Genomic DNA, 13,782 nt, shown 5'->3' with positions numbered 1-13,782 from the left:
CTTTTGAGTTCTTTGTTTTAACGATCGGGTTGTTGGTGAAAGGAAGACTTTTCTTCCACTACAATAAACTGTTTAGTCCTTAGCTTTATGATGATATGGATTTAAGTACGTCTAAAAGTTGACTGTCTTAGCTTCTTAAAGCGGTACTTCCTGTTCTCAGTCATTTCTTTGCCCCAGAATCTCCATAAAAAATGGATGCTGGACATAATGATTGATAATGTGCAGAATTCTTTCTTGACAATATATACTATTACTTCTGTAGCATGCATTGGCAATTTTTTTTCCTGTGGATATATACTTCTGTCGTAAGTAGTGGTCCCAAGTTTTCTATTAGTGCTTCCAATTCTAACCTTTGATTGTCTAGCTTTGGGGATACTTAGACAACCCCTCATATTTAGGCATATAATCTTATACAAGTTTCTTAGGAATTTACCATTAGCATCATCATTTTTTGCTGGCATTATAGAGTCTAGGGTATATCCATTCCGTCTTGCAATCACTTTTTTCTGGTTGATGACTTTTATTTTTCCTTCTTAATGCTAGAGTATAACAGTTGACTCTTCTGATTGCTTGGTTGCAGAGTTAACTTTATATTTGCTTCTTTTGGGATTCGGTTATGGTTAAGGTTGAGAATAAGATCTTATATTTTTGATGATTTTATGAATTTATATTTTTGACGATTTCATGAATTCATATATTCGTTTATGAATGCAAAAAAGGTGTTAGGACCTTTAACTAGATGATACAATTGCAAACATTTTTTTCAAATTTTGTTTTTGTCCCTTCTGAACATAGGCCATATATTCATTTATGATATGGAAAAAAGGTTTTAGTACCTTGAACTAGATGATACAAGTGCACACATTTCTTCAGTTTTTCTTTATTCCTTTAGAACATAGGCCATTTTCAGGCACAAGGAAGATACAAGCAACCATCTTATGTTCATACTTAAATGTTGTCACTAAGTAAATAAATTTAACCTTTATTAAGGAACATAAGTAGTTTTCTTTAGGATTGGTAAACAGCAGGACATTTTTTGTTCTCACCTTCTGAATTTTTATCTTTTGCCAAGATCATGAGCAACCTCCAGTCTCTCAAACAAATTGATGGACCAGATCCAAATTACAAAGATATTTGTTTCTCTGGCGGGGGAAGGTACGACTCGTTGCGATTAGTAAGCTTGAAAATACTTTATCATCACAACCTTCTTTACCACCTAACTGATATTTTAACTTATCTCTAGTGATGTCTCCCAACTCTTAGACACCTTTCCAAAAGTTGACATGGTTTTTGGCAAGGGAGAGAAGTTATCACTTTCCCCTGAAAACTACCTTTTTCGGGTAACAGATAAGCTTATCTATGCTTTACATATGCTGGTACCCTTATTTTTTATGACTGTTAATGATTTTCTTTTTTTCTGTGCCATTCCTGTATAAAGCATTCAAAGGTTCATGGTGCTTATTGCTTGGGAATCTTTAGGAATGGAAAAGATCAGACTACGCTTTTGGGTGGTGTGTTTGCTTTACTCTCTGTTAACTTCCTTACAATTTTCTATAATCTATGCTCATTCTTGTTCATTTCATTTTCAGTAAATACTGTTTTGCTAGATCTGTAATATGTTGCCAATTCTAAGGATTCATTCTATTGTTTCCCCCCCCCCACATATTTCAACTTCTCTTTTTTCTGAGACATAAATGATATTATCTTCTTACAGGAATTGTTGTCCGCAATACTCTGGTAACTTATGATCGCCAAAATGAAAGAATTGGATTTTGGAAAACAAATTGTTCTGAATTGTGGAAGAGGCTGAATATTGATGCCACCTCTCCAGTAGGACCAACTTCATCTAATACAAGTTCAAATGAAGGAATGGGACCAGCTTTGCCTCCTACTGGAGTTGAAGACCATTTTGTGCCAGGTTTATTGCAAAAGGCCCTCTACAAGTTTAGCTATTTTGAATTTTGAAGCTTCCAAAAAGCATGAGAGATTGACCAAAACATTCTAAATTTTCTTTAATATCCTTTGTCAAATCTCCTGTTTCTCAGTTCAGAATCCCTTCTGTTTGTTTTTCTATGTTATGAACTTTAACCTGCTGTCTAAACTTTTATAGGACATAAGCATAGCATGTTAGGTGGTCTTAGCAACTCTGATGTCTTAACACTGAGGGAGATCTATTCCTAATAACTTTCCCCATTGCTAGAACGTAAAATAATCATATATCTGCAAACACTATACTTCTGTCTTGAAACTGTACCCATGTGGCAAGTACATCACTCGACCCCTGTACCGGACACTGATACTTCCATAGACATTTGTTGGACATGACATACACTTATTCAAATGTGCCCTCAATTATATTATACATGTTATTGGATATGCACATAACATACCTTTCTTGATCTCAGACGCACAAATGCATGCGCGCGCACATATCTCGAATATGGGTATACTATGTACCGAGGGCTACTTTGGTCCTTGGTAGTGAGGTGGTCACTTCTTGTCCGCTTATTTGATGGATGATTAACCAAGCATGGTCCATTTTCAAATGTGCACATTTAGAAGTCACCTCATTGCTAAGAGCCAATTTTGCCCTTAGTACCAACGAAACTCCTCTCCCCCCCCAACCATGTGTGTGTGTGGTAGCATATGTCATATGAGAGAATTCTCTTGTATACAATGATGTGGCCTAAGTTGCGTGGAAACCAACACGAATACAGATCACAACAAATTTGTAAAATGTAAGGGATGAGGATTTTATACACATACATACATTACATACTAAAATTTATAATTTACACGAGATCGATATTGTTTTTCATCCACATGTTATGATAATTAAGCTTCTTATGGTATTTTTATTTTCCTTTTATTGAGTTGATTGTGGATTATAAATTAGAACGCCATCAGTTTTGAACTAGACATCCAAACGACACTTAAAAATAATAGCTTGAAACCCGATCTGTGTCCAACATGTTTTAGAAAGTGGATGTGAAGCGTAGGATATGTGTCCAAGAAGTGTATGGGAACTGTTTTAATTTAGAACATATATTGCATAAGGGAGATATGCCCAAATAAATGTATTCATACATGCAAGGAGTGTCTGAGAAGTTTGGGTACAAGTATGTGTACGGGTACATATTAGGTACATGTATGGCTTCGATTAAGAGTACACAAGTAACATAATGTGACCCAATCCTAACTAAGTATAGTTACAAGGGTTTCTCTCTCCTCCTTTATTCGCCTGATGGAAATTGAGTCATACATGGTCATATGAGAGAATATCCCCTCATATGACAAGGATATCAATTATTCTCTTCTAGACACACACAGTACGCACGTGTGCACACGCACACGCACAAACATGGAAATATGTTCTAAGAAGACACCTTAGATTTTAAGCTAAGGATGCACCTCTTGACATATGGATTAAATAATTTCAATAGATGATCTGCTTTATTCATCATGATCTAAATAACTCGAAACATATATAAAACAAAAGTCATGATGTTTTAATATTTCTAACACATATGTTTCATTCTCTCTTTATTTGTATTGCCGTAAAACAGTTAGTTTTACAATCACTTGATGCATGAGTAACGATAACCCAATATGCTTATTGTTTTGGTTATATATCATCAAAATCATATAGATCAAAATGAAAGGAGTAAATCAAGTAAATTGATTGCAAAAGTGTTGTAAAACATTGACTTGTTTAAAATTAGAAGTTTAGCTATGCCTAATATTTCGTACAAGATTGAACAGCCAATTAATATTTCTTTTGCAAAGTCAGCAATGCATGCTCAAAAAAATAACGTATATTTAAGCATTATAGGTTTTATGTTAGGGGTTTTTCGATATTAGTCCCGTAAATCTTTAGTATTTTGATATTAGTCCCCCAAATCATCCTCTAAATCATCCAAATATGTTGATATAATGATATGAGTCCTTCTAATATATATGCCATACAAATCACTTAACCATGGTTAGATTATTGGTAACCATGGTTGGGTAATCAAACAAGCAACCCTTGTTTAATTTCCCAAAAACCTAGTGTCTTTCTCTTCTCCCTTCCCCCGCATCCTCCTTCGCTCATAGTTTCAACCCGATATGATGTTGAAGCTTTGTTGATGGCTTTTAGGGATTTTTCTTGATGCGGCTACAAGTGAAGACTGTGATCTTATTAATGGTTTATTGGGTGATGGTGTTTTAGGCAGCTTTATGAAAAGTTGATTCTACAATGGAGGTTAGGATGTTTGAGTATGAATGTATTGTTGATGTTCATTATGTTAGGGGAATGAGTGAGTTTTTGTTGCTATGGTTTGTGTAATGAAAGAGGAAGGAGAGAAGAGTTTGATCTTAGAATCATGAAGATTATATAAAAGGGAGAAGTAACCACCGAGGATGAGCTTGAGATGAGGGTGTTTTAAATTTCTGGAGAGTACTCATATGTAAGAGCTTATTGCTCTTTTGATGGGAACTTTTTCGGTTATATTTATCTTCTTGTTTGAAGGAGGTGACAGGTGAGAGTGGAAAGAGGTTGAGGTGGGTAACTTATTTAGAAATCAAGGGGATGAAAGAAAGAAAATGAGGGGTTTGAAATGAGTTGGGTTTGAGTTTGTGATTAAACGGGTGTGAGGTTTCTAAATGGGTATGAGATTTGAGTTTATAATTAGAGAGGTGTAATAGTCAATCCGCCCAAAAAGTTATAGTTAACAGAATATTTCCCCAAGGTTATAACACCAATTAACTACAGGGACTAATATCAACACATTATGATAATTTGGCGGACTAATATCAAAATATGAAGATTTGAGGGATTAATATCAAAATACTAAAGATTTAAGGGACTAATATCAAAACCCTTTATATTATCTGAAATAATTGTTGACTCTTGTATACATGAACATTTATGCGTATGCATGTATTCAAAAGTCCCTTTATTATTGTTTGTTGGTGGTGATGTGGTGGTGGTGGTCGTGGTGGTTGTTGTTGTTGTTATTATACAGTTTTTTCAAAAATTAGGTCATGTTTACAGGGTTACACAACAACTTGATACGTGTCCATGTCGTACCCATCCTATGCTACTTAGGCTAATACACCACACACACACACACACACACACATATATATATATATATATAATATATATATATATATATATATATATATATATATATATATATATATATATATTATATACACACCACACACGTGTGTGTAGGAAATAATAGGTATGAGGTGCGGCTCATTTTGTTAATGAGTTATCAAAAAAATAGCCATGCGGTGAGACTCACCTTACTAGTCACACATCACAAGTGTGGACGCGGATCACTCTATCTCTTGATAGCTTATTTAGCAAAATGAGCGCCACTCATACCCATCATTCCCATATATATATATATATATATATATATATATATTGGCTACTTGCCTATGGCAATTCTAATATAGTTAAGCATAACATACAAATCAAGACATACTGACATTGCAATATAGGACCAAAGAAATAACTGCGATACAAATTAATACATCAAGATGAAGAACAAAGCATAGAAGTTGGTATACATTTTTCAAGACTAATGCATACATGGAGGCTAAGTTATATGTTCTTTACTTGCTAAATCTGATTATCAATGAAACTTGAAAAATCATTAAGATGTGATTATAATCTCTATTAGGGAATTTTCTGTTGCGGCAAGCTTCGTCTTACTTACTTTAGCTTGTCAGTTCAACTACTTTTCTGTATTTTCTCATTATTTTATGTGACTGGAAAGCATGGCTCGCTCAATAAGTTTCTAAAATGGATGTTTTCCAGTTTCTGAAAATTGTAGGTTTAACATGATGAGCCGTATAGTCTCTAATATAAATTTTGATGAACTAAAAGGCTTATGCAGTAGTTTCCATTAGGAAACATGTATTATGATCTAAATGATACAATGTGTAAGATTTGAATATCATATGGGTACTTATATGTCTAAGAGGTGCAGGATGCAATAACACATGTTTGTGTGTGTATGCGAGTGTGATTTTTTCTTCAGTAACATGAATGTGAAATAATACATGGATTATAATGCTGTAAAGAGATATTTTGTCTTTCTTTTCAAGAATCAACTTTTCCCCCTAAAGAATGGACAAAATTTCAAAACCAACCTCTTTCAACATTTATTTTCAAAAAACGACCTCTTTTGCACTTATTTTCAAAAACCGACCTGGTTTCAGCCCTGACGCTGAAACCAGATCGGTTTTTGAAAATATTTTTTGAAACTTCACGGGAGTTGAATCAACTCCCGTGAAGTTTAGCAGATTTTTAACTAACTACTAAAACTTCACGGGAGTTGAACTCCCGTGAACTTATATTTCTTAAACAAACTTCACGGGAGTTCAACTCCCGTGAAGTTTGCAAAATCATTTGCAACGCCGAACTTCTTTACTAACACCTGCATCACGAAGGAAGATGAAAACAACAGTGTTGATGGCGCGTAAAACACGGAACAATCAACAACCATCATCACGGCCAGTCTCTCATCAAATTAAGTGCGAGGCAAGCAATCGAGCATAAAAATGGGGGAAAACGCTTTGCTTTACTTACAGATAGATAGTCGTTAGCAATCCTAGGGCAGGTGGATTCATCGCATATCTTCAAGAAGACGGGCCCATCAGGGGCTTGAAAATGATTAGGGAGGTCATAGTACCTCTGCTTGAACTGGCGATGATCCTGAGGCAAAATCAATCGATCGATCATCAAGAATGATCAAGGAAAGATGAATAAATCATTCAGAGTCAAAGGCTACGTCCTGTGAAGTTTAGCAGATTTTTAACAATCTGCTAAAACTTCACGGGAGTTCAACTCCCGTGAAGTTTTATTGGTTAAACAAACTTCACGGGAGTTCAACTCCCGTGAAGTTTGTTTAAGTAATAAAATTTCACGGGAGTTGAACTCCCGTGAAGTTTCGGAATTTTTTTAAAAAAACCGACCTGGTTTCAGCGCCAGGGCTGAAACCAGGTCGGTTTTTGAAAATAAATGCAAAAGATGTCGTTTTTTGGAAATAAATGTTGAAAGAGGTTGGTTTTGAAAATTTGTCTCCTAAAGAATTAATGAAAATCAATGAATTCACTTTTCATGAACAAGAGCGCTCAAGCATGACATCAGCATTCCAGAGGAACCTGTTCATCGTTAGTGAAATATCCATATCTGTAATGCCTATTTCTTTGATAAAGATTTCTGTCCATGTTTAAAGGAAAATATGGGATACTTCCTCTAACTATTAAACGCGCCACATGGCCACACACGTGTATGTAATATGTGTGTATGCGTGCCTGTGTGTCTATGTGTGTATGTCGGTCAATATGCATGTACGCATGTATGTATGTACACGCATATTTCCAGCAGTGTTATTATAGTGCCCAAACATATTTCTTTGGAATCAAGTTTCACTTTCTTCCATCTGTTGGATCTGATAGATTGTAACCTATTTTCATATTTGCTATTATTGTAAGGTAGAAAAAATTGTAAAATTGTTGTCTTTTACCCACACGATTCGACTAAGGCATCATTTTCCATTGCAATTGTTTTGCCTTATCCACACTCTAATTCTACAGCACTCAAAGTTTTATCCACTGAAACACTCGATCATTATTTGAAAACCGCATCTGACACCTGGATACTGGAGCACTTGGTGGATGTGGCCACCATCTCTTAAAAAGTGGCCATGATTGAAAACCCATCTGATACTTGGATCCCCTAGCACTTGATGGATGCTCCTAAGTCGTAATATATCTTAAAACTTATATTTCATGTGCATGAAAGATGCATCAGAGATGTATTTGAGACAAAAAAGTTACAAAATCTTATGAAGATGAACCAGAGATGTATTTGAGACGAAGAAGTTATTAGTTTTCAAGTCAATTAATAAGTAAATGCACTTATATATTTGTTTTCACTTACTATGAATTCTTGTAACTCTTGATTAACATGGCTTTGAAAATATTTTATGTTACCTTTGTTAGTAGTTTGTTAACTAGTACAATCTTACAAATCCATGTTTATGACAATAACTCACATACATAACATTATTAATGTCGTATCCATGACTCAACTGTATCCTGTATTCTCAAATTTTGTTGTGTCTTAGTACCAATATGGTCGCTTTTGCACCCATATTCCTAACAGTACAACAACAACATGGATTCCAAACTCATCAAGTTTCAGTTATCCCATCAATTAGTTCAACATGTCTTCCCGGATTTTACTTTGTGCTGCTACTTAGAAATTTATTTGTGATAAATCTAGTTATGTTTATAGTTTTCCTTATATGCTGCTGGAAAATGTAAAATAATATCTCTCGGTACCTTTTCTGATAATTTTATTTCATCAAAAATGCTGCCAAATGTATATTTTCAGATTTATTACAGTTTTCAAAATATTATCTCGTCAAAAATGTATATTTCTGCTGAATCTAGTCTAGGTTGGGTAATCTGATAATTAATGGGAGTCAATCCTGACCGACTAGAATTACAATTCCTACGCAATTCCATAAGATTGTTCTTTCCACAGCAAGGAATATATCCTGATGACTGGAATAATAATTCCTTAGCAGTTTGATGCTATCATTTGTGTCTTACCATCTTGTATATTTCTGTATTTCCAAACCAATCACGCCTAATTATATGTCATGTTTCTCATTTTCCATTGGCTAAAACTCATTAAAGAGAAGCATGTTAATCTAGAAGCTAGTTTTTTGAGAAAATATATTTCAGTTTACTAGAATGCTTAAGTTTGCTTTCATGACTATCTATTCTCAGGTCAAATCGAGGTTGGACTCATAACCTTTGACATGTCTTTGAATGTATCATATTCAAATCTGATGCCTCACATTACAGAACTTGCAGAGCATATTGCTCATGAGTTGGAAGTCGATGCTCATCAGGTGACAGTTAATTGATCCATCCAGTACTTTGATATATTGAGACAGATTCTGCTTATATGCAATAATATGTTTTTCTTATATCTCTATTATCGTTATGGCACTGGCCTTCATGGGGGGAAAAAACCTGTTAAGGCTGTTTATCCTGCATTATTTTTATCATATCCGTTCTCAGTGCAGTAGCAAATTAAAAACAGTTTACTGTGAAACAAAGCATTGTAAAATGTATGTTCACTGAAATTATTATGTTAAAATTATTTGCAGGTAAAGTTTATGAATTTCTCAAGACAAGGAAACAGTACCCTGATAAGATGGGTTATTTTTCCAGCAGGACCTTCTGACTACATTTCAAATACCACGGCAATGGTAGTTTATCATTTCTCTTTCAGGTTCTTGTTGTATAAAATCCTCAGGTTTTTAGTTTATAGTGGCTTTGGTTATGTGTAGGGCATAATTGCTCGCTTAACGGAACACCGTGTTCGCCTCCCAGAGACTTTTGGAAGTTATCAACTGCTTGAGTGGAAGGTTGAGCCTCCATCTAAAAGGTATCTAATCCTCTAACTCAGCGGGTTCATTTCTCTCTTTTTTTTAATGTCGATATATCTGCTTGCCAGATGCAACATATCATTCATAGTCAAGATTTTTAGCACGAGTAATGCAAGTTTTATCTTCTATGTTGCATGGATACGAGTACGGGTACAAGCATGGGCATTGCTTTAGATATTCCTGATGTACCTGATATATCGGCCGATGTTGTTTTATATGACTCACAACAAAACGATATGGTCTTAATATCCTTTATTGCTTTTGGCATTATTTGGAAGAAATATCCCCAATATGGTCGATATTAATCCTTTTATAAGGTTTGCCCCAAAATAATATGGTCTCAATATTTTTTGGGCGATATATCATGATTTTCCTTATATCACTTGACATATAGGCCTAAAAAAAATTAGCCAAAACATTGCAATATGGATTTGGACTTTTATTTGTTTTAAACAATGATTTGGATTTATGATTCAGTGGTGGTCAAAACCAAACAAATATCTGCATATGCAAATATCCAGAAGAAGAATTAGGGTTCGTTAGAGGCCAAATTCTCGGGTTTAAGTTTTAGAAAAGATGCAATCTTTTCTCAACAAATATCTGGTACAAGTTTTAGAGAAGATACAATCTTTCTCAATAGCTCCAATTTTAGTTCATCAAGTATGAATACACACATTATCCTATATGACACCGATATTTATTAAATATCTCTGACATATTCCCGATATCCTCCATCTGGTATAGAATTTTTCAGTCTGACGTGTCCTTGATATCCGATATTTAGAACACTGGGTGTGGGTGCTGGTACAGAATATTATGACAAATTTATTAAAAAAATAGGGTACGGGTTCACGGATATATACATATGTTGAAATTAATAATTTGCATAAGGTCAATAATATTTTTTTATTCACATGTTATGATTAAATTCATGTATCATTTTATGTTTCTTTTATTATGGAGATCATAGATTGGAAAATCACTTGTTTCTGAACTAGATCCCAAAATGATCTTTTAGATCATAATTTTGAACTGGGTATGGACTGCAACGAATGCAACCTATGTGGAACGAGTTTCAAGAAGCTGATGTAACTGTAGAATAAACGTCCAAGAATTATATGACCAGTGTTTTAAATTAATGCATGTATTATATAATTGGATACATGTCTGAATAAATATGTGAGTATATTTAATGAGATCCGATGAGTGTTGGTATCTAGAGGCTACGACACATGATGGAAGTGGGCCAAGGGATGGCTGGTACGTGTCGGTGTCTGGTATGTGTTGGGTACAGTTATGGGTACGGCTTCGTGATCAAGTTTCCCAGGTAACTTAGGTTTTCTAAGAATAATATTCGTAAACATTCTTCAAGCATTGACATGTTTTTTACAAAGTAGATGTTATGTATAGCTGCGTAAATTCCAACATTAGTAGATTCTTAAAAGTCACATATATTCTTAAAAGTTCATGGAGGAACACTTTTCATACCATCTGTGCAATAAGTCATTATATGAATTTAAATGTTTTTCCTAATGTGGTATCTTTAAGTTAGAATTGATCTATTATTAGAGTCACAAACATCATGAAGGATAACATCTGCCAAAGTTGGGATCCTGTTGAGCTCTAGATCTTATATAGATCACTGAACGTGTATATGAACAGGAGAATGTATATCATATTTGCAATCTATTTTTGCAGACTGCATAGAATCATGAACCTTACTAGTGAGAGATCAAAAGCACAAGAGAATATTTTTTTTTTGGGAGGGCGGGGGGGGGGGGGGGGGGGATAGGATTTAGGGTCAATGAATGGCTTCATGACTTTCGTTTGGGCTTCTAATCTGCAAAGAATTTCCACACACCTTAAAACAAGATTTTGATCATCTCAATCACAAAGAAGTGTCATAAATTTTCAGTTTCATTAGTGCTATATCTTCCTCACTTAAAGAAGACTTACATATCTTCACCGATACAAATCTTGTTCTGAGGCTAAGAGATTACTTTTAATAAATTAAAAGAAAATTCGTTGTCCAAAATTATTAGATCCAAGGACCAAAATTAATCTAACAAGATTTTTCTTCATCTCAGTTGAGCCCAAAAGAACTAAAAGATATCAAAATATCATATCTAGAAGTAACCAATACTCTTGAATCCTCATCCTAACCAAATCCATTCGCTTAATTTCAATTGTTGTCTAAGATATGTTGTAATTTCAGGACATGGTTGCAGACTCATGTTTGGGCGGTGATGGTGGCAATTTTAGTAGCTATTGTGCTCATCCTCTCAGTTATATTAGCATTGCACATCTGGAGGAAGAGATCTGATGGAGCCGGTATATTATACAAGCCTGTGGATTCTGCCATTTCTGAACAAGAGCTCACACCATTGTAAATTACGTTCTTTCTTTCGAGTCATACACATATACTATTATTCGCTTGGATCTATGAGGAAAAGCTTGCCTTTCCCAAGTGTGCTTCTCATGTGGAAGTAACTTTTTGGCTCTCCTGTGCAAGTAAGCTAAAAAATTTTGCGCTGTGTGAGAAGATCTATTGGAGCAAAAACCTCACTCCCTGTACTTAACAGCTCTTCATGTTTTGCTGATTATAGATATTAATTTGGTTACTATAATGTACTTACAGTTGGTAAATGTAGATAGTAGAGGAAGACAGGAAAGCTAAAGCCTTGTAATTTTGATTTACTATTTACTGCATTGTGAAATTTAGATCAATAAAATGAAATGGTTGCACGTCCCTCTCTTTTGTTCCCTTTTTTTTGTTTTGTTTTTGTTGGGGGCGCGGCCGATTAAACGTACACGTAGTGGGGGATGCCCGGATGCGTGGACAATTCATCTCTTGTGGCAGTAGCTTGCAGAATTGAAAGCATCTTACTCGTGTGAGTTGGCTAATGTGAATGTATCAAACATATTTGTTTTATTGATGCAAGTGGTAATGTTCACTACAGCAGCTCTTTAGTGTTTTTTATCTTGTTATCTGAATTTAACAATTGCATCTAATGTCTGTTGCCAATGATGCATTCTTCTGTCATCTAAACTGATGAAAGTGTTATTATATCTACAAAAGTGTTGCGTGATCTACTTTGTCAAACTGATGAAAACAGTTCAGAGTTTTATCCATTTTCCTGTTCTTCTCTGTTTAATTGCCTTTTCATTTCTTTTTTCTTTTTTTGTTTAACCTTTTGATGTCCCGGTCGAGTCCCAATACCTGTGTTTTCTTTTATTATTTAGTCTTTTAAGAGAATTCTAATCGGTTAATTTAAAGCCGAGCCACAAGTTCTCAGGCTGTACGATTCCATTATTTTGACATGGCATATCCTGAACTTGAACCTGAGCTTCAGTTATCCCTGACCAAAATTGGGCCTCTGTTATCCCTGGTCAACAATGTTGTCTAGGTGTCTACCGCATTCGTTCATACACTAAGAGGGTGTTTGGTTCACTCATTTTATGAAAAAAGAATAGGATTTGAAGCTGACAGGGGTAAAACCGTAAATAAAGGATTCTTTATCAATCCTAATCTAAGTTTGGTTTATTTTTTTTTATAGATTTCAAAATCCATAAAGTTGCAACAGTAGAGGTTTTTTATGGAAACCCAAATCCTATTCAATTGCTAGGATTTGTGTCAAAAAACTGACAACCCATACTTTCTCCCTTTCTCTTTTCTTTTTCGGATTCCGCCTCTTCACGACGAACCCTAGATCTGGATCGGCCGCTCCCGCTATTCTTCTCCCGCCTCTTCTCAATCTTCTTCGCGCCTCCTCTTAGGTTGTTCTTCGATTTCCTTTTCCTAGACGAGGCTCAGCCATTGTGCAGCAGTGATCCCTTCTCGAACTTGATCTAGTGTTCGGTGGGTTTTGTTGGCTTCGGCTTCTCCCGCGAATCTTCTCCCGCCTCATCTCAATCCTCTTCGCGCCTCTTCTAGAACCGTTCTTCGATTTATTTTTCAAAGACGAGGCTTGACGCTATTTGTCGGTGATCCATTCTCGACCTTGGTATTTGGTTGTTGCTTTGATTTCTGTCGATGGGTTCGGTGGGTGTGTTTGGCTGTCAGGTGGAGCTTGTGCAACTCCTTTGCTTTGAGTTTGTTGCCTTCAGGTTTTGAGCTTTTGTCGCTCCTTTGCTTTGGCTATGTTGTTGTCAGGTGGAGCATACGTTGCTCATTTACTTTGGGTTTATTGTTGTCGGTTTTGAAGCCTATACATGAGCTTGTGTTGCCTCGGTTTGTGTTGTTTTGTTGCTGTCAGGTGGAGCTTGTGCAACTCCTTTGCTTTGGGTTTGTTGCCTTCAGGTTTTGAGCTTT

The 13,782-nt window shown here is 35.4% G+C and overlaps 1 protein-coding gene across 1 annotated transcript in view; it reads left to right on the top strand.

Annotated features, from left to right (window-relative positions):
- The window catches only part of LOC109821049 (aspartic proteinase CDR1-like), a 20,042-nt gene extending 7,822 nt beyond the window's left edge, over positions 1-12,220 (top strand). Inside the window, exons 5-12 of the mRNA XM_020387244.1 lie at positions 1,073-1,155; positions 1,244-1,340; positions 1,439-1,511; positions 1,715-1,918; positions 8,803-8,927; positions 9,189-9,290; positions 9,372-9,469; positions 11,686-12,220. Coding sequence (XP_020242833.1) covers positions 1,073-1,155; positions 1,244-1,340; positions 1,439-1,511; positions 1,715-1,918; positions 8,803-8,927; positions 9,189-9,290; positions 9,372-9,469; positions 11,686-11,860 — 957 coding nt within the window. The 3' untranslated portion in view covers positions 11,861-12,220. The remainder of the gene's footprint in view (positions 1-1,072; positions 1,156-1,243; positions 1,341-1,438; positions 1,512-1,714; positions 1,919-8,802; positions 8,928-9,188; positions 9,291-9,371; positions 9,470-11,685) is intronic.

This window comes from Asparagus officinalis, chromosome 8 (assembly GCF_001876935.1).
Source record: "Asparagus officinalis chromosome 8, Aspof.V1, whole genome shotgun sequence".
Taxonomy (NCBI): Eukaryota; Viridiplantae; Streptophyta; class Magnoliopsida; order Asparagales; family Asparagaceae; genus Asparagus; species Asparagus officinalis.
The sequence above is the reverse complement of the archived record's forward strand: the minus strand, read 5'-3'. Positions and strand labels throughout refer to the sequence as shown.